General features: G+C 51.4%; 4 protein-coding genes across 4 annotated transcripts; 3 read left to right on the top strand and 1 right to left on the bottom strand.

Moving 5' to 3' along the window:
* Positions 1 to 169: 169 nt before the first annotated feature.
* Positions 170 to 1,364, top strand: TSSK3 (testis specific serine kinase 3; the record flags this gene model as incomplete). Its single annotated transcript, XM_080357739.1, has 2 exons — positions 170 to 314; positions 703 to 1,364. 2 exons carry the CDS (start codon positions 170 to 172, stop codon positions 1,362 to 1,364), a joined length of 807 nt encoding a protein of 268 aa, XP_080213865.1.
* A 310-nt stretch (positions 1,365 to 1,674) lies between these two features.
* On the bottom strand, positions 1,675 to 8,281 carry BSDC1 (BSD domain containing 1). Its single transcript, XM_080357730.1, has 11 exons — positions 8,236 to 8,281; positions 7,940 to 8,000; positions 7,222 to 7,338; positions 6,479 to 6,649; positions 6,323 to 6,377; positions 5,863 to 5,978; positions 5,636 to 5,704; positions 5,359 to 5,440; positions 4,646 to 5,185; positions 3,925 to 4,028; positions 1,675 to 3,446 (listed from the first exon to the last, which is right to left on the bottom strand). The coding sequence occupies exons 1-11, from the start codon at positions 8,244 to 8,246 to the stop codon at positions 3,414 to 3,416; spliced, it is 1,359 nt and encodes a 452-aa protein (XP_080213856.1). The 5' UTR covers positions 8,247 to 8,281; the 3' UTR covers positions 1,675 to 3,413.
* An 81-nt stretch (positions 8,282 to 8,362) lies between these two features.
* Positions 8,363 to 16,229, top strand: ZBTB8B (zinc finger and BTB domain containing 8B). Its single transcript, XM_080357689.1, has 4 exons — positions 8,363 to 8,384; positions 8,575 to 9,516; positions 12,104 to 12,282; positions 12,572 to 16,229. Exons 2-4 carry the CDS (start codon positions 8,577 to 8,579, stop codon positions 12,884 to 12,886), a joined length of 1,434 nt encoding a protein of 477 aa, XP_080213815.1. The 5' UTR covers positions 8,363 to 8,384; positions 8,575 to 8,576; the 3' UTR covers positions 12,887 to 16,229.
* A 2,852-nt stretch (positions 16,230 to 19,081) lies between these two features.
* LOC308048475 (zinc finger and BTB domain-containing protein 8A-like) lies at positions 19,082 to 21,356 on the top strand (the record flags this gene model as incomplete). The annotated part of the gene is made up of 3 exons (XM_080357642.1): positions 19,082 to 19,919; positions 20,445 to 20,617; positions 21,024 to 21,356. 3 exons carry the CDS (start codon positions 19,082 to 19,084, stop codon positions 21,354 to 21,356), a joined length of 1,344 nt encoding a protein of 447 aa, XP_080213768.1.
* Between the last annotated feature and the right edge of the window lie 1,358 nt (positions 21,357 to 22,714).

Below are 22,714 nucleotides of genomic sequence, written 5' to 3'. Positions count from 1 at the left end.
ACCCACCTGACTGACCCACGTCACCCGCATCACAATGGCACCCCGGGTTTTCAAAGGTCTCTCTGTGCGCCCCCCGGGCGCTGCAGATGCCCCTGGGGCGCTGAGATGTGGTTGTGGAGTCGCTGTGGGGTGAACTGAGGGAGCGGAGGGTCCCGGTCCACACGAGGGCATGGAGGGGTTTTTGCTGGCCAACGGCTACGAGCTCGGCAGGACCATCGGCGAGGGGACGTACTCCAAAGTGAAGGAGGCTTTTTCCCAGAAGTACCAGAAGAAAGTGGCGATTAAAATAATCGACAAGAAGGAAGGCCCAGAAGGTAAGAGCTGACCCTGAAAGAGCTCCAGGCTCAGGCACTGTCCCTCCCGGAGGCTTTTAATTCCCAGAAATATCTTGTTTCCCACACTGAGAGTGGATCGGAGCGGGGATGGTGCTGGGGGATCCAGCAGAACAGCCCAGGGACCGTGGCTGGGGGTCAGGACCTGTTTGGGTGTTTGCCCTCCAGCCGCAAGGATGGCAAAGTGCTGGGGGAGCCCAGCATCCCCCCTCGAGGAGCATCCCTGGGAAACAGTGCCCGGCCACGAGGAACCAGGCATCCGGGAGCGATGTTCCCTCCTTGGGCTGCATCCCGCAGGGGTGTCTGGAGCCAGCACCTTGGGGACATCCCCGTCCCCACGCCCCGGGCAAACCGCCTCCTCTCTCGGCAGAATTTATTCACAGGTTCCTGCCCCGGGAGCTCCAGATCATCACACGCTTGGAGCACAGGAACATCATCCATGTGCAGGAGATGCTGGAATCCCCAGAGGGGAAGATGTATCTGGTGATGGAGCTGGCGGAGGACGGGGACATCTTTGACTACGTCCTCCGCCACGGTCCCCTGCCCGAGCCCCGTGCCAGGGAGCTCTTCCAGCAGCTGGTGGAGGCCATCCAGTACTGCCACAGCTGCGGGGTGGCCCACCGCGACCTCAAGTGCGAGAACGCTCTGCTGCAGGGCAGCACCTTGAAGCTGACGGATTTCGGCTTCGCCAAGCTGCTCCGCAGGGATCGCAGGGAGCTGAGCTGGACCTTCTGCGGCAGCACAGCCTACGCGGCACCCGAACTGCTGCAGGGCCTCCCCCACGACAGCCGCAAGGGCGACGTCTGGAGCATGGGCGTCATCCTCTACGTCCTGCTCTGCGCCCGCCTGCCCTTCGACGACACCGACATCCCCAAGATGCTGCACCAGCAGCAGAAAGGTGTCCCCGTCCCCATGCAGCTGGGGATCTCCAAGGAGTGCCAGAACCTCCTGAAAATGCTCTTAGAACCAGACATGAACCTGAGACCCTCCATCGAGGCGGTTGGCCGGCACCCGTGGCTGACGAACCCCTGAGGACTTGCCCTGCTCTCCCCAAACGGGACAGAACGTTTCTAAAATGATGATAAATTTGGAGGTCTGTTTCCCACCTATCCAGCCTCGCAGGGGTTGTGCCAGACAAGGTCTGGTTCATATTTGAGTGCTTTTATCGACTCCCAAAGCCCCCAGTGGTGGGGAACAGGGCACACACGAGCTCCCAGCAGCTGGGGTTCACCCTCCTGAATTAACCTCCCCTGAGGTGCGTGGGAGGGAAGGGAAATTCAGACCCTCTGAGGCAGCCCCGTCCCCATCCCACAGGAATAAGAACCCTCGACACAGGCAGAGACTCTGTAGAATTCCTTTAATCGCTGTTAACTGCAAGTCTGTAAAAGGTTTGGAGAAAGTCATCGTTACAAAACTACCAGCTGTTAGAATTGTATCCTGGTTTTCACTCCAGCTAGAAAAGGCTCAGGGAGACGCAGAATAGTTGAGAACAGATAATATTGCACAGACAACCAAATGGTTAATTTGACTAAAGAAAAAAAAGTGACACAGATGAGAGCACTGCACCCTCAGGGCTCCATCACAGGCCCAGCCACGACTTATTCCATCAAATCCCAATGGAACGCAGCCCCGAGCCCCGACACGGACACCCCATGGGTGTCACTGACCCACAACCTGCTCTGCTGGACCATGCACCAGGTGGGGGGCGAGATGTAGCTCAGTGCACGACCCTCCTGGGTTTTCCAGGACAGATGCACTCTCCTGTAAGTGCCTGAAGTCGTCACCACCACCGCACCCGTGCGAGCAGCTGCAGTGGAGAAATTCCCCAAAGCAGGGGAGGAAAAACAAAAACCCCAAACCCCAACTCTTCCAGAGACAGCAGCGAGGGTTCTGTCCTGTTAGGATAATTGTGTATTAGCAACATCCACTGGGGAACGTCTCGTGCCATTAGAAGGGAATTGTTCCCAAAAGAGGGGAAGGAAGCGTTGCCGGCAATCACAGGGGTTAAGTGGAGGAACCCCAGTGAGCACAGAGAAACTGGTGACACTGGTGGCCATGGGAATCAAGGGGAGTCAGTGGAGAGGACAGACACAGCCCCCAGCCTGTGCCAACAGGCACCACCCCCATTTGGGTGACAGGGAATGGGAAAGGCTGAGGTTAAAGTGGTCAGGGGGCCACACTGGGGTTTTGCAAGGGCTGAACTGGGCACCAGTGCAGAGCGGTTCTGCTCCCAGGGTGACCCAAAGCACTCTCTGCCCAGAAGGGCTCAAGTCAGAGCAAGCCACAAGTACTTTGCTTGGGAAATTCAACTAGAAGTACACAAAACCCAGCAGAGGAAGGCAGTGCAGCTGCGAAGGGGAAAGCAGGTCTCGGGCTCTTCGAGGAGCTGCCGCTCTTGTGCCAGGAAACGGGAGTTTCAATTTAAAATAATCTTCCAGAGAGGAAAAGCCAGGCAGAAGCTCAGGGTTTGGCAGGGAGTTTGGCTCCTTTCGGCACAGCCCAGCGTTGGGGCAAAGCCACAAGCCACGAGTGGCACAGCAGAAGGGGCATCCCCCACCGCATTGTCCACCCCCGGTCACTCCCAGCACGGGGGGTTTTGCAGGGATGAGCTGGCCAGCCGTGCAGAGCGGTGAGCGAGCGGGCACAGCGCGCAGCCACAGCCTTCGAGCTGCTGCACTGCAGATTACACGCGCACACAAGCACAATTGGCCAGCGGGCAGTCGGGTGGCACCGAGGGATCCCACCGGGTGTCTGAGCATCCGGTTCACCCCGGGGACCCCTCACCACGTCACATCTGCCTCCCGCCGATGCTTTCAGGGCAGTCAGTTTTGGCTTGGCCGGTCTCTAGGAGCTACACAGAAGACGGGCTCCCTAGCAGCTAAACGTACGAGTGACCTCCTGCTTCCTCCTCCTCCTCCTCCAGGTCTGAAGGGGTCCCTCGAGTCGCCCACAGGATTGAAACTCCTCCAGCCTGGAAGTGCAATCCTCAGCACAGTTACACACAAAGGAACAGCCAGTCCGTGATTTAATTCACATTCGATGGTGGAAATGAGCCTGTGAGACACACTGGAAGCAGTCGCTTTATTCCCAGTCTTCCCACTCCTCATCTTCCAGCTGCAAACAAGAGTAACAGCCCTCAGCTTGTTTCTGTAACACAACAGCCAGCCCTCAACAGATCCCCCGAGTCAGCGCAAAGCCTGACACATCCTCACCCTCCCATACCCTCCCAACAGGGATTTGTTTGCTCTGTTTCCCGTGGGGAACTCCCACACTCAAACAGCCACTCTCTGCTCCAGCCAACACCCGAGAGTCCCAGGGTGAGATCCCAAGCTAAGCCCCTGTCCCCAAAGACCAAGTCATGCCTTGGAGAAGCCTCTGGCCAGCTGCTCTGTGCCGCCACATCTCAGTGCGACGTGCTGCTCAACCTCGGCTCCAGCACAGGGCTGGCAGCAGAGCCCAAGCTGAGCAATTCAGTCCCTTGCTCTGAGGCGTTGCGGTCTCCCAGACGCAGCCAGTGAGGGCAGAGCTCGGGCAGCATCACCCCAAGGAGCTGCTGAGGGTTTCTGGGAGCAGCCACCTCCCCTTGACTCACCTCCCCAGACACTTCCACCTTCGAGAGCGCCAGCTGCACCTCCTCTTCAGTCATGTCCAGATCAAAGTCCTTTTCCCAGTCCTCACTGATGTCTGTGCTGGAGCCTGGAAGCACAAACGTCACAACAGAGCCATCAGAGCTGCATGTGCTTGCCAGACACACCGGTGAAAGCTGCCCGAGCAACCCACAGAGCCCTGGCATTCCCAAAGGATCTACCCAATGGGGGAAAGCCCCCCCACTCCCCAGAGCAGGCTGTCAGCTCACAAACAGAAACAGTCTTCTCATTTCTTGTCTAGTCTAGTTTCATTCTGCTCACACACCCAGTTCATGATATTGAGTCACCTTGCTGGATCTTGGGTTACTTCCAGTGGCTTTATAATCCTATAACCAACATAATCATTATTTTGGGAGACCTGCAGCAGGTTTTGCTGAAGGCAGGGTCCCCTGCGAGGAAGGGCTCAGCACAGAGCCAGCTGTGGTACCAGTCCAGCACCTGCTGAGAGCAGATTTTTACCATCTGACGTGACCATGCCTAACAGCACAAGGATTTACTTCCACTTTAGTTTCAGCCATTAATTAGACACTCTTTGGATCTAACCTTCTTGGGTAACTTTGGCAAAACCCCTTTTCTCCTCCATCATCACAAAATCAGACCCTTTCTCCAAAAGCTGCCAGCCCCAGCAGGAGGTTTCCAGGCCCTGTGCTGGCTCCACACACGCACCTTTCTTGCCGTTGTTGGAGGGAGTGGATTTCCCACTGTCTGAGTTCAGCTCAAAGACACGTAGATCTGTTGGTCCTTCCTCTTTCAGAGTCTCTGTCCTGCCCTGGGCTTTGCTCTCCACGTCCTTGGGCTCTGTAACAGCCGGTTGCTCTGAGGATGCCACGGACTCCCGGGTGGGTGCAGAAGGATGAGCAGGTTCGGAGGGTTTTGGTGGGGAGCTCTGCTCTTCCGAGGTGGCCTCCAGCAGCTTCTGAGTGAGGTCTCCGGTCCTGGCTGGTTGCGCTCCGGTCTGTAGCTGCGCGGCAGGCACAGAGGCAGGGTTTGCAATCTGAGTCACAAGGGAGACGCTCTCACTGCTCTCCGAGGGACTCCTCTCTGCCGGGGCTGGCTCCGGAGAGAGGACGGCCCAGCTTTTCTCCGAGGGTCCCTTGGGAGCAGTGGGGTGGTTTCCCGCCGGGGCTGTGGGGGCAGATTCTTTCTGTGCTGCTTCTGGAAATTTCACGTTTGCACAAGGCAGGGGTGACATCCCCAAGAACTCCTCTGTAGGAAGGCAGAAGAGAAGCGAGAGATGTTTCAGCAAGCGCAGCAGCAGCTGACGGTGCAGCAGGGCTGGGAGCTGAATTCGTGGCAGCGAGGAGGAGCCATCACCCTTAACCGTGACCTGCCAAGGTCTGCGTGAGCCCCCCCCGCAGGTCCCCAACCATCTGACCCACCTTCATCCTCCTCCCAGCCTGGCTCCTCCTGGTGAATGCTCTGCTCCGCTCGCTGCTTCAGAGCCTCCCTCCGCGCTTCATCCTGCAAGGAATTCAGCGTCAGCTCACGCCCCCAGTCCTTTCCTTCCCAAAGCACTTCGGTGTCAGTGACGAGGCTGCACAAGAGGCAGCCCAGATTGCTGCTTTTCCAGGAAAAGCATTTTCTGCCTCTTTGGTCTGGGTTAGAGCTCCTCGGCTGGAGCACCCACCCACTGGCGAGACACCCACCCTGACCTACCTGCTCCAGGCGATGCACTTTATAGAAATAGCGCTGCCAGAATTCAGAATGGGAAACAGCCACAGGGACCTGGGAGCGACACGGGAAATGTCGTGAGTCACATGAGAGCACAAACACTGCTAAACATCCCTTTCTGACACCAGTTCCAGGTCCCAAGCAGCTCAGGGCTTCACTACATCACAGCCCAAGACAGAATTTGCCTCTGCAGGTGCTAGGCAAGGTCTTACCATCTTGGTGTAGAGAGCCCGGATGGAAGGGCTGGTGGCCAGCAGCTCCGCAATCTCCCCTTTCTTCTCCTCCAGGTTAAACTGAGCCAGCCAGGCCTCCAGGAGCTCGGCAGGGCCTGCACAAGACAAGCACAGAGGGCAGGAACAGTTTTAGGAAGTTTCATTGGAAAAACAATCTGAACCAGACCAGCTAGGGTGAGCAAGGGCAAAGAAGGAAGGAGGTGCGGCTCTCTGAGGCCACCCCACATCACTGCGCCTCTGCCAGAACAAAGGCCACACAGCACCAGTTTAAACTCACATGGTAGAAGCTCAGTCTAAACCAGTTGCCAACGCAGAGAGACCCTACCCACAGCCAAAGCAGCAGGGCCACTGGCCAAAGGCTCTGGGCAATTCAGGGTGGCCCACAGACCCACCACAAGGGCCAGTTCGGTTCGGCAGCACCACCAAGCCCCCCACGTACCGTCGGGTTCATTGCAGTAGGTGGCCGGGTCTGACTGGAGGCTGTAAAGACGAGCCTAGAGGAGAAGGGACACGGGTCAGAGCTGTCAGTGGAGGGGCACCAGCAGCAGAGCCCCGAGAGGACAGAGAACTCGGGACTCCGCATTGGGACACTCACCTTGGCACTGTCGTAGGGCTCTGTGGTACCTGTGGGCGTTGCCATCAGCGTTATCACATCACAGTCGATGGTCTTATCCGGGGAGGGAGCAAACGTGTCTGAGATGACGCCCAGGAAGTCAGAGAGCCCTTTTCTCACCTTTTCAGTCGCACCTGAGGAACCTTCTGTCCTCTTGAAGAGAAAAAGCAGCGCAGCGTAAGTAACAGTGCCTGCAGCAGCCTCAGTCTTTCCTGGACATGTTCCTTTAAGGAAGCAGAGCGTCTCTTCCTTCAAAAAAGTGCTAATGAGGTGATTTCATGGCCAGGGCTGGGCTAGGAGCAGGGTGTGGTGGCAAGCACTAGCCTCAGGTGGTGTGGGAGCAGGCAGGCAGGTTTGTGGGCAACTGAGCCCAAACTTGGCAGGGAAGGACACAATCAGGTTTGGGGGTTGGACCGTCATGCTGTGCAGCGCTGAGGCTGGAAGCTTGTGCAGAGATTCGATGTCACACCACAGGGACACTACCAGTGTCCCACAGGGAAAGTGCAGGCAAGGGAACCTTTCTCCACTCATCTCCAGAGGTTCCTTGTCACTACAGCAAGGAAATCCCACACAGTGCTCAGCACCAAACCCCCACCGGGGAGAAAAATCTGAGACCTGAAGCCCATGGTTGGTTTTTTTTTGAGACGATTGTATCCCTGGACACTATTCACCCCCCGCTTTGCTTTCTGCAACAAGAACCGCAGCTCTCTCGCTGCCAGACTCACCGCCAGCTTGTCCTTGACCACGCTGGCCGTGGCAGCGATAGTGCAGGCTGTGTCATGCTGCACTACTTGGGTGAATTCAGCCAGGTCCCGCTTCATGAATTCCAAAGCTTCTGTGGACTGTAAGAAGGTGCCAGTTTAATGCTTTTGCTCTCCAATAAAACAGTCGGCATATTACAAAGGTTAAAGCACGAGAGCCTTTAACCCAGCTGAGCCCTTAGCCCAACCAGCGCAATGGTACGACTGCAATAACCAGAATAACAATGGGAAATAGCTATGCCCAAAACATGGCACAGTAGGAGGTTTTTTTCAACTATGACAAGAAAAATACAGGTTAGGAAAAGCCTTGTTCTGAGTTTTATATATAATTACCACAGGCAGGAAATTACACATTGGAAAGCAATGCTGCAAGCGCACGCCCTCCCTGCGCAGGTGCTGATTTTCACATCGGCAGAGCCCAGCGCTGCTCCCCTGAGCCATAAGATCCCAGTGCAGCGTCCCCAGCTCCCAGGATTAAAACAAAAACATCTAAACGCCCTCCACATCCACCAGCTGTTCCCTTCCCGGGGTCACAGGCCGAGCTGCAGCCGCACAACCCCCGGGGCTCAGGGCACGCACGGAGGCATCGGAGCCGCTGCCACGCAGCCCCCCGGGACCCGGCACAGCCCCCGGGGAGCCCCGGGGCGGCCCCACAGGCCCGACTCAGCCCAGCAGCTCCTACCTTCTCCTTGACGGCTTGGTAGCTCTGCTGCAGCCAGCTCCGCCACCAGCCCGCGTCCTCCCTGCCGGGGACACGCGTGTCAGGAAAACACCGAACCCAGCCCGGGACCCGGCCCTGAACCTGGCCCTGAACCCAGCCCAGGACCAGGCCCAAGTCCAGAGCCAGAATTAGGTCCACGGCCAGAACCAGGCCCGCGGCCCGCCCCTCCACCGCCCGCACCGCCCCGGGCCCAGCCCGGTCTCCGCCGCTCCCCGGCCCGTCCCGGCCCCGCCGCCCCTCAGCGGCACCCAACTCACCCCTCCGCCATCTTGGCGGCCTGACGTCACCAATATTTACCGACCCCTCACCCCGCAGGCCCCGCCCCCGCGGAGGGGGCGTGTCACTCGGAAACGTCACTTCCTGCTCCGCCTCCCGGGGGGCGGCCGGGCGGGAGCGGCGGCGAACGGTGAGCGGGGCGGCCGGGACCGGGCGGAGCTTTAGCACGGGCGGGCGCCTCTTGGTGGCGGAGCAGGGCTGGGGGGGCGGGCGGGGAGGCGGCTCGGCCGCTCGCAGCCCCGCCGGTGCCCGATGGGGGTGGGCGGCGTGTCCCCGGTGTGTCCCTCCCGCTGACGGTGCGTCCCCGTTTCCCCCGGCAGCGATGGAGATGCAGTCGTACTACACGAAGCTGCTGGGGGAGCTGAACGAGCAGCGCAAACGGGACTTCTTCTGCGACTGCAGCATCATCGTGGAGGGCAGGATCTTCAAAGCCCACAAGAACATCCTGTTCGCCAACAGCGGGTACTTCCGAGCGCTGCTCATCCACTACATCCAGGACAGCGGCCGCCACAGCACCGCCTCGCTGGACATCGTCACCTCCGACGCCTTCTCCGTCATCCTGGATTTCCTTTATTCCGGGAAGCTCGACCTCTGCGGGGAGAACGTGATCGAGGTGATGTCCGCCGCGAGCTACTTGCAGATGACCGACGTGGTGAACTTCTGCAAGACGTACATCAGGTCGTCACTGGATATTTGCAGGAAGATCGAGAGAGAAGCCGCTTTCTACCAAGCGGACAGCGGGAGCGGCGGCTCTGCGAGAGAGGGCCCCTCGTTTGGCTCCAAGAGCCACGGCTCTGCCCCTGGCTCGGCGCTGCAGGACAAGAACAGGGTCCCGGATTGTCCCCGGGACCCCCCCTGCGGCCAGTGCAGCGGCTGCCACCCCCTGGAGCTCGTGGTCGGGGACCCTGAGAGCAGCCGCTCGCCGGAGGACGTGAACTCCTCGCTGCCCAAGGGGGTGGAACCCAAAGTGGAGTTGGACTCGGATGAAGTGGAGGCGGGCGAGCGGCTGCCGCAGTACCCGGCCCCGCTGTCCCTGGAGCAGGTGGAAGAGGGGCTGCACGGCGGGCCGGCCGCAGACCTGCCCTGCAACAACTACCACATGAAACAGTTCCTGGAGGTCCTGCTGCGCAACAGCTCGGCTCAGAGGAAGGACGATGTGGTTCATCACTTTGTCCGGGGATTTGAGGGTAGGCCGGAGGATGCGGGGGTGGCCGTGAGTTCCATGATGGACATTCACAGCGACTGGTATGGTGAGGACGCAGGTGAGAGGACTCCGGGGGGGCGTAGTCTGTATAATCGAGGAGGAAAGCGCTTAGTTGTGCGACTTCTTTTGTTATTCTCGTTCTTGTTGAGGAATATGTTGCTGAATATTATGCCGTAGCAAAATAAACTATTGTTCTGGACTTCAAAAGAAAGCTGTACTCGTTTATTCAGTGCAGCACCGGGAGGTAAGTATTTCTAACAGCTTTTACAGTCTCTTCAGAACAGCCCCTGGAGCTCAGTGTTGGTGACACTGCTTCAATAAATGACCTCATTTGGGACCGTGTTGAATGGCCAGCTAATTTTTAAAAAGAATCTTCCTCTTGTAATGTTAGTGCTATAAGGAGCAATCAGAAAGAGAAGTTGAGCTGCCACAAGAGGGATCTGCTGTAGAACCTGACAGACCAGAAGCAGCTGATTCTGCGGAGCTCCTGCCAGCGCATCGGTCGCTGGCTGTCAGTCTGTTTGCTGGTACTTGCTTTGAACTTCAAAAGGGTAGAAATCAGTTTTATTCAATACTGAAATTCTTTAAGAGCACTCAAAGCTTGAAACTTTGGGGTAGCGCATAAGGATAAGACTAACTTTTACCTCTAGAGGCAGAGTCGCTTTTCAGCTCCTGATCATGGAGGATCCGCTGCTTTCCCAAGCCCAGCGCCTGTTGGGATGTCCCACGCTGGCAGGAACATCTCCCAGCAGCGGTGTCAGGGACCTGAAGAGGGTCACGTCCATCTGCATTTCTCCTGGACAATAAGGATTTGAGCATTTTATCTGTTCAAGGTAACGTTGGCTCACAACTTGCCTTGTCCAAACTGTCTTGGAGGCGGCTCTGACAAACACTGCAAGTGCCACCATTGTTGAGGATGTGACAAACGCAGCAATGCTGTGGGGAGCAGAGCGAAAACCTTTCACTGAGTATTCTGGATAGCAAGCTCATGTTCACGTCATTTCCAGCTCAAGCATGCATGTGCAATCTTAAAGCAAATAAACCAAATAGCATCTCTCTCTGCTTTAAAATAAGGAATCTGATAAAATCACATATCCAGTCTTACAATTAGCAAAAATCTGAAGTTATTGGAGCAGAGCACTCTCACCAGATCATGCCTGTGCTTTTTGATGTGTAGCAAGGCAGGAGCATCTAACACATAAAACTTGCTGGGTTTTTTTTCCTCTTAAAGTCTTCAGACTGTTAATTAAACGTTAAAAGGGAAATGCTTCCAGAGTTTGATAGAGAACATCACGTGTTAGAACAACATATTAGAGCAACCGATGGTTGATGTGCTTTAAATAGGAGTGGGGAAAAAAAAACCCAACCTTGTGTTCAGTTATATTTCTTTGCTAAAACTGAACATCATAAGAGTTCAGTGGAATGGAAGCATCTTTTCTCAGCTTGTAGTTCTCCTGCTGTCTTAGCGTTTTCACAAGACACCAGGAGTGAGCAATACAAGGTCCCAGTAAAAGAATGGTTCTCTCAGGCATTCGGGCTGGCACATGAGATAAACGCCACTTACTCTCAAGTGTCCGCATGGTTCCGGTCGCCTGGTCCCCTTCACAGCTGACAGAGGGTAAACAGGCACCTCTGGAGAGCCTGGAAGCTCTAAGAACTGCGTTTCTATTTTAAACAGAGCTCTAAATGCCCAGCAGGAATTGCTGAGACCTCACTAAGGTCCAATATTGGGTGAGATTAATTTGATTCACATTAATACTAGACATTCCCTTCTTTTTGAGGCAGAGTTGGACAAGCCTCAGTAAAAGGAAAGTTACACCTACTTGGGTGTAACTGTGGAAGAGCTCAAGGCTTGATGTGTAAACGCTTTTCTGGATCAGTACCTGAAACAGGGAAAACTTCACCTTGTAGCAGAACGTCTCAAGCTTTGTGATGGAAAGGAAACTCATAGCTGGGCTGACACTGGAAAACCTGGCAACGCCCACGTTTCTGTCAAATGCGATCTTCAAATGTCATTCTTCTTGCATCTCACTTCATAAATTGCATGTTACTTGTGTGCATACAGTTTGATTTTTAGGGAAAGTAATGTATCAGAGTCCTTCGTCTTGGTATTGCCAATAGAAAGGCTGAAGTGAATGGCAGTAGAAACAAGCATTGATATTTTTAGATGGGCTCCCCACGTCTAAGTTTATGCAGGTTGTAAAAGCATATGGGAAACATTGCACTGCTTCTGCCTGTAATTTGTGTTAAAGGTTTTAGTTTCTAATGCTGCTTAACACTAATGGTATCTTAAAATAAAACACAAAGTAGACTTTCTCTGGCTGAGATAGTGCAGAGACCTGCCACACTAAAAGCAAAATTTTGGCAATTAATTAAATGGCTTCTTAAAATCAAATTACTTGGGTTTTCTCTTATGAGCCAACCCACTTTGAGTATCAGCTATGGGAGTACAGGCAGGCTGATTTTCAGGGGACTTGATCATCAGCAGCTGTATAAATGTCTCCTGAAATTGCACAACTTACAGAAATTCCAGGTAAGCCAAGTAGGGAAAGCGGGGAGAGTCAATTAACTCAGATTTGCAGCGAGGGGGCTGAGCAGCTATCGGTGAACTGCCTGACCTAACACCCTGTGTTTTCCTCCAAAAGGTGACGTGTTAGTGGTGCCGATCAAGCTTCACAAATGTCCGTTCTGTCCCTACACGGCCAAACAGAAAGGGATCCTGAAGCGGCACATTCGCTCTCACACCGGCGAGCGGCCCTACCCCTGCGAGACCTGCGGGAAACGCTTCACTCGGCAGGAGCACCTTCGCAGTCACGCTTTGAGTGTAAGTTTGAGCGACTACCAGGACATTTTTAAAAGGTTTTGCTGCTTCCTGATCATATTTCCCAAAATACTTCGGACAAAATCATTGTGAGAGAAGCTTTTCTAATAGTAAGTTTAAGCCAGTGATGCTTATTTAATTAGAACTTAAGTAGCCTCAAATTTTTGTCAATGGAAATGTGATGAGATCTGCCCTATAGGTCAATGTTTTTCTGCTCTAAGAACAGACCCAGAGCTAAAGCAAGACCATAGGTGACCTTTTTTTCCCCGTAATGCTTTATTTTTAACTTCAGGTGCATCGATCCAACAAGCCGATCATCTGCAAAGGCTGCAGGAGAACGTTCACGAGCAGCCTGTCCCAGGGACTGCGCCGCTTCGGCTTGTGCGACAGCTGCACTTGTGTGACCACGACCCACGAGGACTCGATGCCCATCAACCTCAGCCTGGTGGAACCCTCCTCAGAAGGGCAAGAGAAAGGCGACGCTGATAACGACTGGCCCATATACGTGGAGTCTGGAGAGGAGAACGATCCGGTTGACGATGATGATGATGCTGAGGACAAGCGGGAAATCCACAGGAGCTTATCGGACCGAGAAACACTCATGTAGCAGTGGGAGCATTTACAGAGTCTCCCTGGCAGCGGTTGGTCTGCAACACAAAACTGCGTATTTGCCCAATTAGTGAGACCGTGTTGGTTTTTATTATTCTGGGTTTGTTTTTTTTTAATAGAAGAGTGGGGAGAATTTGAATTTTTAATACTTTAAAGTTTTCAGTGCTGTGCACCAGAAATCTGTGAAGAATCTTCAGTCTGGGGTTCACAGAGGTTGTACTTGAGCAATTTCCAGTGGTGTCTCTGCCTCCTAGTTCTGCCTTTGCAGGTGGAACATCTCTGTGTTGGGTTGATAACAGGTTCCTTCAAATAACTCTTTAATCCCTGATCTGAAAAGGGCACCAACTTCTCTCTGAAGATTACATTTAGAAAAATGTAGTTTTCATCCATTACCTTGGGACTTCTCTAAACCAAGTCGTGATCCTTCTTTATTAGGACAGTATTATCTAAATTGTAGATATTAAGTGTTTGCTTAGACTGGATTTGACTGGAAACCAGGGCAGACAAGCCAGGAGAACAAAATATGCTGCTGCGCAAAGCACAGACAGTAGGAATAAATATACTCCTCGTGTCCTTAATTGCAGGTATTTAGAGAACAAGCTTCTCTTTCTGGATTGTTTTAGTGCATCTTCCTCTCTCAAGAGCTCGGACTACAGATCTTCAGCTGTGTCTTTAATGTCATTTAGACATTACTAGTCTTGGCTTGAGAAATATTAAGCACACCTTATGGTGTCTCATGTCCGGACATCTCAGTTTAGACCACGCAAACTGCCCAATTTTCTTCAGCTTTTTAGAGGAGAAGTTAAATGCTGGGAATTCGGATTCTGGTAGATTAAATGGCCAGATTCACAGCTGATATAGCCAAGGAGCTGTTAAATATCAATAGCTGAGCTATGCACATAAAAGAGCTCTGAATACCCTTTCTGGAGCAAATGGGTAGGACATCTCAGAAATTTTTACTAGCCTCTTTGTATGCAGATCTTCTTTCTCTTTATTTTCTCTCAGTCCTTGGCAATCCTTCTCATGGTTTATGTTGTTGTGCGAATTTATCCAAGTACTGTTTTTAAAAGACCAGCTTCAGTATGGACCTCGTGTTTCTCTGCTGGGCCAGATAAAGGTTGGCTTCAAAGCAGATGATGCTTTTTGTACCTTTCCAGTACCAAGTTGATATAAGCTATCAAAATTCAAGCCGGGAAGCTTAAGAAGAAAATGCAGCAGCAACAGAAAGCCTGTTTGCTTATGAGTAACGTACTGTTTCCTAACGAAACTGAAACATACTGTGAAATAAGACTGTTAATGCTTCTTTACTATGTTGTTCATATGCGCTTCATGAAAAGGTGACTTGGATATGAGTGTTAGATGTGGACAGACATGGCTGACAAGGAATGAGCAGCTGCTCCCGCTGAACGAGACAGTGTTTCTGGAGGTTTTTAGTGTAAAGAAAGACTTTACCTTTGGCAAACATTGGATGGAACCTAAAAAACAAGGAGCCCTCTGATGTAACCAGTTATTTTCTTGTGTACCTTCTGCTTTTATTTTACACACACCATAAGAACAATTCAGCTTCTCTATCTGCTTCATCCTACGGCGACACAGCACTAGGTAAGAATTAGTTGCCAGATCAAGCAGGATGAGGAAAGCAGAAACAAGCTGCTTTTTAAACCAGTCGCTTCAATACCTTCTGCTGTTTTCAGGAATCACTAAAGAGACTTGTTTTTCAATGTCTCTCTGGTCTAAGTTCTTGGTGAGCGCCACCTTCACAAGAAGGTGCTGGCATCACTCACCACATTTATTTTGTGTAACATAAGTTGCATAAGCTTTCAGTGTTGCAGGTCCTCTGTACATTTGAGTTTGTAATAGCTGAACAGCATCGTAATTCCACACAGCATCATGGAAAAACCTCACTGGGACAAGATCTTTCAGAAGTTCAGGGCTCTATTGCTCCTATTTTAGCCGTCTGAATTAAGACCATCACAGAGACAGCTCACGTAGATGTCAGATTTGGAGCTGAGCTCCTTTGGAAATCCTGCTGGGGTTTTAGGTCCTGAGCACTTTTGAAAATCTGAGCAAAACATGGGCTTGTAAATCACATCAGCACATTTGAAAATGCCACCTCCAGCCTACTGGGGCTTGTCCTTTGGACCGCTGCTCTATTTTTGTCGAGTCCATATAACATCAGAGGGTGTTTTTATCTTATCTGATACAGGAAGGACTTATGTGTTTGAGAGCACCTGAAAAAGTCACAAATCCGTGTTTGTTGGGAGACTAACCGGTAATGAAAGTGGGATAAGGATGTAAATAAGGATCCAAGATGAGATGTAGTGACCAGGCATCTCGATCTCTGGTCATTCTAGCATGAAGATGCCACCTCCTTGTAAATATTGTAAGAGGCCACTAGATCCAGGCTGGAAAGTGGTTCTGGCTGGTGAGCCACGATTAACCTGGCCTAAAACTCAGTGTCTCGCACGGCTGAGCCGTCCTGGGGTGGGTCACTCTGAAACCGTGAGGACATTCAGAGGAGGGAAAATCAACCTCTGGCAGATGTGTGTAGCAAGTGCTGCAGAAATGACTGCAGAGGCCTTCAGCGCCTTTACTTTGACCTGTTTTCTTTGGTCTTAGAGATTGTTCTTGTGCGTCTTGTGCGTAGAGATGGAGCCGTTTGTGTAACGCCGGGGGTGCGGGGGGGGTTCGCTGTTCACAGTCCAGACAGGGACTGGGCACCAAAATTGATGTTTCCTGTTGATCTGTCATGTTGTGCTGCTTCGTTTTCAGTGGAGTCCTTCAGCTTTTGTATTATTATAGGAAAGGATGTAGTTTATCCACATTCTTGTGACCGGGTGTTTGTGTGAATCTGTTTGTTGTGCTTTCCCCTTCGTTTTTGGATGTTTTGCCTGAAATCTTCCGTTGTAGATCCAGCTTTGAGAAAACGATGTAGCTGTTTTAAAATATTCCTATGGTGCTTAATGAAGACTCAAAAATCATGTTTTTAGGAGAGTTATTTCTAATAGAATCTCTTTCTCAACATTTTTTAAAGGCCATGCAGACTACATATCTTGAAGTCTTAGCTCTATGTAATTGACTTTGTTTACAAGTATACATTTTAACGTACTTTTGCACATAATTGCACTGTATTTCACCGAAGGAATACATGCTGCACTGGTATTCGTAGCGCGTTTAACCTCTTGGTGCAAGACCTTGTAAATCTTCCAAATGTGCTCATTTAATTTACTGATGTTTTGTAAGGCAGTTTCATAACTGAAGTCCTTTAGTCTAGTTTAAATGACGAATTCTTCTAAACCGAACCTTATTTGTAGAAGTGATTTAACTATATTTGTGGATCTTGGAGCATTCTGGAGCTTTTTGATTGTCTAGAGAATAAAAGCGAGTTTTTCACCTCCAGTGAAACACAGTTTCTTTGGTTTTTATTAAATAGTTACAGGCAGGTGTCCCACCATGGCTGGAAAAGGCTGGTGAGTTGTAGGTACATCAGAGATGTTCTCAGTTGATAATTAACACCATTGCCCAGTGGACTGAAAAGATCCATGTGAAATGCTGTGTAAATTCCAGCGACTTTCATGTTCAAGAATGATTAATTTAAGCTGGTCAGGTACAGAGTGGAGTCTCACACAAGCAGAATGGGTCTCATGAAAGTGTGGCCTGAATTTAGAGAGGGAATCTACAGAATTATGGAGGTTTATTAAAAAGGGGGAATCAAGCTGGTGAAAAATTCTGTTACAATACAAATGCACATAAATCGAATATCAATAAATGTATGTGATATATTGGGAGAATGTTTCTAACTATCAGAGGAAAGCCTCTAGAGGTCTTTCCCATTTTGCTACAGTGGGAAAAGCAACATAAATGGCTTCAAGATGGAATGTCTTCACTTATGGAAAGGAAGGCTAAAAAGGACACGGAGGACATGGCTGAGGCAGAAGGGCTCCCATGGGAAAACAAATATTTACGAGGAATAACTGGGGTGTCAAGAGCACAGAAAAGACCCTGGTGGCAAGAAGAGGAAGGAGAAACATACAGAACCTAAGAAGGTGAAAGGTTCAGGTACTGGGATTTTAGACGTTTATTTCAGAAGATAGGAACGGGCTTAAAAACAAACAAAAAAAAGGAGATGTTACAGGAGGATTTGGGTCATAAAGGCCCCTGCCTTTACATACATAAAGGTGTGAGAAGGAAGCACCTGGGGCATCTCCATCCCCTCCTGGGCAGCTGTGGGTGTGGGGAGTGGAGCGGCCCCGGCTGCAGGGCGCTCAGGCAGCGGCAGCCGCTGGGCTGCGCCTGCAATCGGTGCGTTGCCCCTTTAATTGTGTCCCCAGCCCTCGGGCGTCTGTGTCCAACGCCCACGTCAGCAAATACCTTTTGTTTCTCTCACGTTCGGGCTTCCAGGGCTCGGGGCTGCGGGAGCAGCTCGTCGCCTTGAGCCACCGCGAGCCCCGCCGCGGGGCCGGGGATCCCGCATCCACCGCCCGCTCCCCTCGGCTCAGCCGCAGCCACCCGCAGGACCCAGCCGGTGAGTGGCGGCTCCGCACGGGCAGGGCGTTGGGATTTGGGGCGGAAGCAGCCCCGGAGGAGCCTTGCTGCGAAGGGCAGCGAGGGACGGCCCCGGGCTCCGCAGTCTCCGAAGGCGCCCGGGTCCGTGTGGCCAGCCCGTGAGCAGCTGTCCCCGGAGCCGATCGTTGCTCGGGCTGCAGAGCGCTGGGGACAGAGCCAGGCGGGCGCCATTTGCAGCCCCGGGCGCGGCAACAAAGGGGCTGCGCGGGAGTAGGAGCGGGCGGCGGGTGCGCGGGGAGAGGGGCCGCGCACGGGGGTGGTTGGGGCGCTGCCAGCGCGGGGAGGCTGCGGATGGCGGGGGCGGCTCTGGCCACGCCGGGCGCCCGGCACCGGGCGGCGGCAGCAGCGTGGCGGGAGCTCCCGCGGAGCGGCAGCCGGGGCTCCGCTAAGGCGGGCGGCTCCGGGCTGCACACCCGGCCCGGCCCAGCCTGGCCTGTCCCGACCCGGGGGAGCGGGGCGCGGAGCCGGGCGGAGCGCTGGCGCTGCGGTCCCCGCGGCGGGAGTGGGGGCGGCAGCCCGGGAGGCGCCTCCGCGCTCGGGCGGGCGGGTCCGGCGCCGTCGGGCGTCCCGGGCTCCCCGTGGTCGAGCGACCAATTGGACCGGGCGAGCGAGTGATTGACGGCAGCCTCCGCCAATAGCGGAAGAGTCCGGGCCGGGAGGGCTGCGGCCGCCGGGGTTCTGTTGCCTGGTCCCGGGTTCCGCGGTTCCTTTGGCGGCGGGTGCTCGGGCCCGGCTGGAGCGGTGCGGCGCGGTGGCGGCGGCTCAGGGCACGGCCGCGGTCCTCAAGCACAGCTGCTTGGGAATATCTGAGGGCTGCGCAGCTGCCAGCGGGTTTCACACATCCCGTAAGCACGTTTAACGAAGGAACGTTGTTCTTACAAACTGAGGAGCTGGTCCCTGACCCCAGCTGGGGAAGGACCGAGAGACATCAGACTATGCATCCTCAATGTAAAACAAAGTCTCTCTGAACTACTCCCGGAATGCAAACTGATTACTGTATTTACAAGTTAATCTAGGGGGAAGGGCAGCCAAAGAGCCAGGAACGCATATTTTAAATAGATCGATAAAGGAAGGGGGTTGTTGGGATTAGATGACTGAGACAGGTAAACTGAGGCAGGTCGGGTGGTCTGTAAACCCTGCAGTGCAACCAGTGGGGAACAGGGGAGGGAAATCGCGGCCGGGATTCGGGGGGATATAAGCAGGGGCCTTTTGCCCTGTTCTGCGTGCCTGCCTTTAGGTGCAACACCCGGCCTTGCAAAACCCTTAACAAGCGATGCTTTGCTGAGAGGTCCTGCCTGGGCCTGTCCTATTGGCAAGATGATTGTTTCCTACAGTCCTGTCCTGCATCCTTAGGATGGAGACACTTCTTGCCGTCGCACACACGTCTGTGCCACATAATGTGCAGTGGTTTATCTGGCTTTTTCATTGCTGGTTTCTTCTTCAAAAGAAATAATGCATAGTTATGCATATTATTTATTTAAATATGTATTTAAATTACAAGATTTGTAAAGATATCTGTAAAATTGGGTCTGACATCTTTGGCTGAGTTGCACACCGCCACAGTCAAGAGTCTAACTATTTTCTTTATATTTTTTTTAGAGCAACGTTTCATTTCATCTCTTCTGGAATGGAGATTTCTTCTCATCAGTTTCACCTCTTGGAGCAACTAAATGAGCAGCGCAGGCAGGACTTGTTCTGCGACTGCAATATCCTAGTGGAGGGAAAGGTCTTCAAAGCACATCGCAATGTGCTGTTTGCCAGCAGCGGCTATTTCAAAATGCTCCTTTCGCAGAACTCGAAGGAGACGAGTCAGCCGACGACGGCTTCTTTCCAGGCGTTTTCTCCGGACACGTTTACAGTTATTCTAGATTTTGTGTATTCAGGCAAACTGTCTCTCACTGGTCAGAACGTCATCGAAGTCATGTCAGCTGCCAGCTATCTGCAGATGACCGATGTCATCAGCGTGTGTAAAACGTTCATTAAGTCATCGCTGGACATCAGTGAGAAGGAGAAGGATCGCTACTTCAGCCTGTCGGACAAAGATGTAAATTCCAACGGCGTGGACCGGTCCTGCATGTACAGCGCCAGCTGGAGGGCAGAGAGCAGCCCCCCGCCTTCGCACTTGAGTCCAGATCAAGGGACATGTATGATGGGTGGAAACGCATGGAACAATCTCAGCTACTATCCGCCTTCTCAAAGAACCACCCAGCAGCAGCTGTCCAAACATGAGCAACGGCAGGATTCCGGCAAAAGATCCAGGCACCTGGGATCGCAGCAACCTTCTGACATTCCTCCCTATAAATCAAGCAAGCTGGAGGACAGGGCTGCCGAGCCCGCCGGCCACAGCGCTCAGCCTGAGGAGCAGGGTCAGATCGAACCAGAAGTTGAATCTTCTCGCGTGGGATACCAGTATGGCCAAGGGGCTGACGCGACACCCAGGAACTCAGCCGGGTCGCAGCAGGAGCGTGAATCACCCCATTCTTCTGGTAAAGCCAAGTCTTCGAAAGGAGAGGAGCTATACAGGAGCATGCCCTTCATTCTGGGGGTCATGGGAAGCTGGGCCGAAGGTAAGACTGAGTTTTAATGCTGCAGATGTGAATCATCTGCTGTGCGCATGAGAAAATGTGCTTTACTGAATGAAAGTACAGTTGCCGAATGGGTATCTGTATTGTGCAGAAATGTGAGTTTGAGAAGTGTAATAGCTGGGAATGATTGAAGTACGTGGTTTATTCAAACTAGCCTTTCAAAATACATAATCTTCAGTGTCTCTACAGCTTTATCTTGCAAATAAGTTGTGATGTTTTGGGCTATTTTTAAGCTCATTTTAATACAGCTAATGGTCCACTTCGTTGTATTTCTGTGTAATTAACAGGAAAACAGAAGATCTTTGTGCTTGATAACATTTTTTTAAATGACAGTGAATGCCTTTTCCCAGAGCATTACATGACCAGACAGGTTACAACTTTTGTTTAAATCCCATGATTTCTTAGCAGATGATCTGCCCAGGATGAGGTTCAAGTGCCCGTTCTGCACTCACTTAGTGAAAAGAAAAGCCGACCTCAAGCGTCACCTTCGCTGTCACACAGGAGAGCGCCCTTACCCTTGTGAAGCGTGTGGGAAAAGGTTTAGCAGGCTAGATCACCTGAGCAGCCACTTTCGAACAGTATGTATTGTTAATAACTGCATGATTTGTTTAATGCGTAAATCTGTCTCAGCGTAATTCAACACAGTACAAGTGTCTCTGGTTGATGTATTGACTCCCGTAAAAGAAGAGGTACTAGAAAATTAATCTGGTTTTGTTGAAGTCGATTTGAAGCGTAATTTGTATGAAAGGGGATGAATTTCTTTGTTAATTGATGGCTCGCAAAGGTGCTGCTCTATGCAAGCCCTGAAATAGAGCTTGAGTGGGCAATTACAACGCTGTGATTAGTTCGTTTTTGACGTTTGATGACTGTCTCTCGAAATGAGTTGACACTGCCGTTTGATGCTACTCCAGCCCTACTCTTTGTCATCTTAAAGACCACTTATTTGTGAATATACAATCAAATGTGTCGTTTTGATTTTCCCAGATTCACCAGGCGTGCAAGCCTATCTGCAGAAAGTGTAAGCGCCACGTGACCGAGCTAACGGGACAAGTGGTCCAAGAGGGGACAAGACGCTACAGGCTCTGTAATGAGTGTTTGGCTGAAGCCGGCATAGACAGTGTTCGCGTTGACTTAGTGGCTGAAGCACCCCTGGAATTTCCACCAGACGGAGATAAGGATTCCCAGTGGCACTACGGAGAAGACAACAGATCTGACGTGGAGATCGTGGAGGATGGGTCGGGCGACCTGGTCATTCAGCAAGTCGATGACAGTGAGGATGAAGCGGAAGAAAAGGAAGTCAAACCAAATATTAGGTAGTTGCAAGACAAGAATTAGGAATTCTGTGAAGTGGAAGAATGTACTGTCAGCCACTTTCTCTTCACCAAGTCCAGACTTGCATGTATTTACGGACATGATGAGTCCATTTGGAGTTTTTTGGTTATTAGAATCCTCATACTTTCCTTCATTAGAAATAGTTAGTTCTTCAGTTTCCTTGTTCATAGAATATTTAAATTAAGTACGATGTACATAAGTTTTTATAGTAGACAATAGGTCACTTCTCAAAACCTCTTTCAAGGGAATGAGGTCTAAATACTTAAAAAAAGTCATACAAGCATTGCAAATTGCTCCCTTGTTGAAAATGAAGAGATGTGGGTTTTATAGGTAATATTATCTGGTGATAAAGTATAAATACCCCACACACCAGATGATAAAGAAAACTTCTTTTCAGTATTCAGAAATAATCTATGAAATTTCATGAAGTCTTCATGTTATGATAAGAAAAAAAGGCAGCTAGTTAAGAAAAAGCGTATAAATGTTTTAGCACATTTGCCTGGAAAAGCACTTTCTTGTAAAATGTATTATAATAAGCAGAATCTTTAGCAGATCCTTCAAGACTTATTTCTTTACAAGAAATTAAACACATGAATTCTAGTCCGAGTCAACACATCGGAGATAAAATGATTACAAATCTGGCTCATTAATTGATGCCAGTAGCTGATTTATACATTCTGAAAAGTGAGAACTCAGACTGGGCTGTTGTAATAAGCACTAGGAAAATACTCTCTTTTAAGGAAAAGCCTCTCAAAAGTGGCCTCTCTGTGCCAATGTGAAGGAAACAATCCTTACCAGGTTACTTGGCTGTTGTTTTCTCTCTTTGTTCCTCTTTTTATTTGCCAAAACCAGTGGCATAACAGTTTGTACTGTATATATACTATATAATTAGAAATGGAACTGATGAGATTTTACATCTGAAACTGTTGCCTACTCTTGTATTGACCTGTACACAGTTTAAACTGATGAGTTTTAAGATGGAGTCGCTATCAATTTATACATTCCCAAAGTCATTTGGTCACCACGAGGACATACTTGAACCTTTTTCAGTCTGTACTATACGACAGTGAGGACAAGATGTACTGGAAGTGCTAGACATATTTCACAGAATCAACTGGTCTGGAAAAGACCTCAGAGATCATCGAGTCCAACCCTTGGTCCAGCTCTAGTCTGTTTACTAGATCATGGCACTGAGTGCCATGGCCAAGCTCAGTTTAAAACCCTCCAGGGCCGGTGAGTCCAGCACCTCCCTGGGCAGCCATTCCAATGCCTGACCACTCTCTCTGCACAGAATTGCTTTCTAATCTCCAGCCTCAGTTTCCCCGGGCAGAATTGAAGCCCAT

This window comes from Nesoenas mayeri (genome assembly GCF_963082525.1).
Source record: "Nesoenas mayeri genome assembly, chromosome: 21".
NCBI lineage: Eukaryota > Metazoa > Chordata > Aves > Columbiformes > Columbidae > Nesoenas > Nesoenas mayeri.
This window is presented reverse-complemented; position numbering and strand designations above follow the sequence as displayed.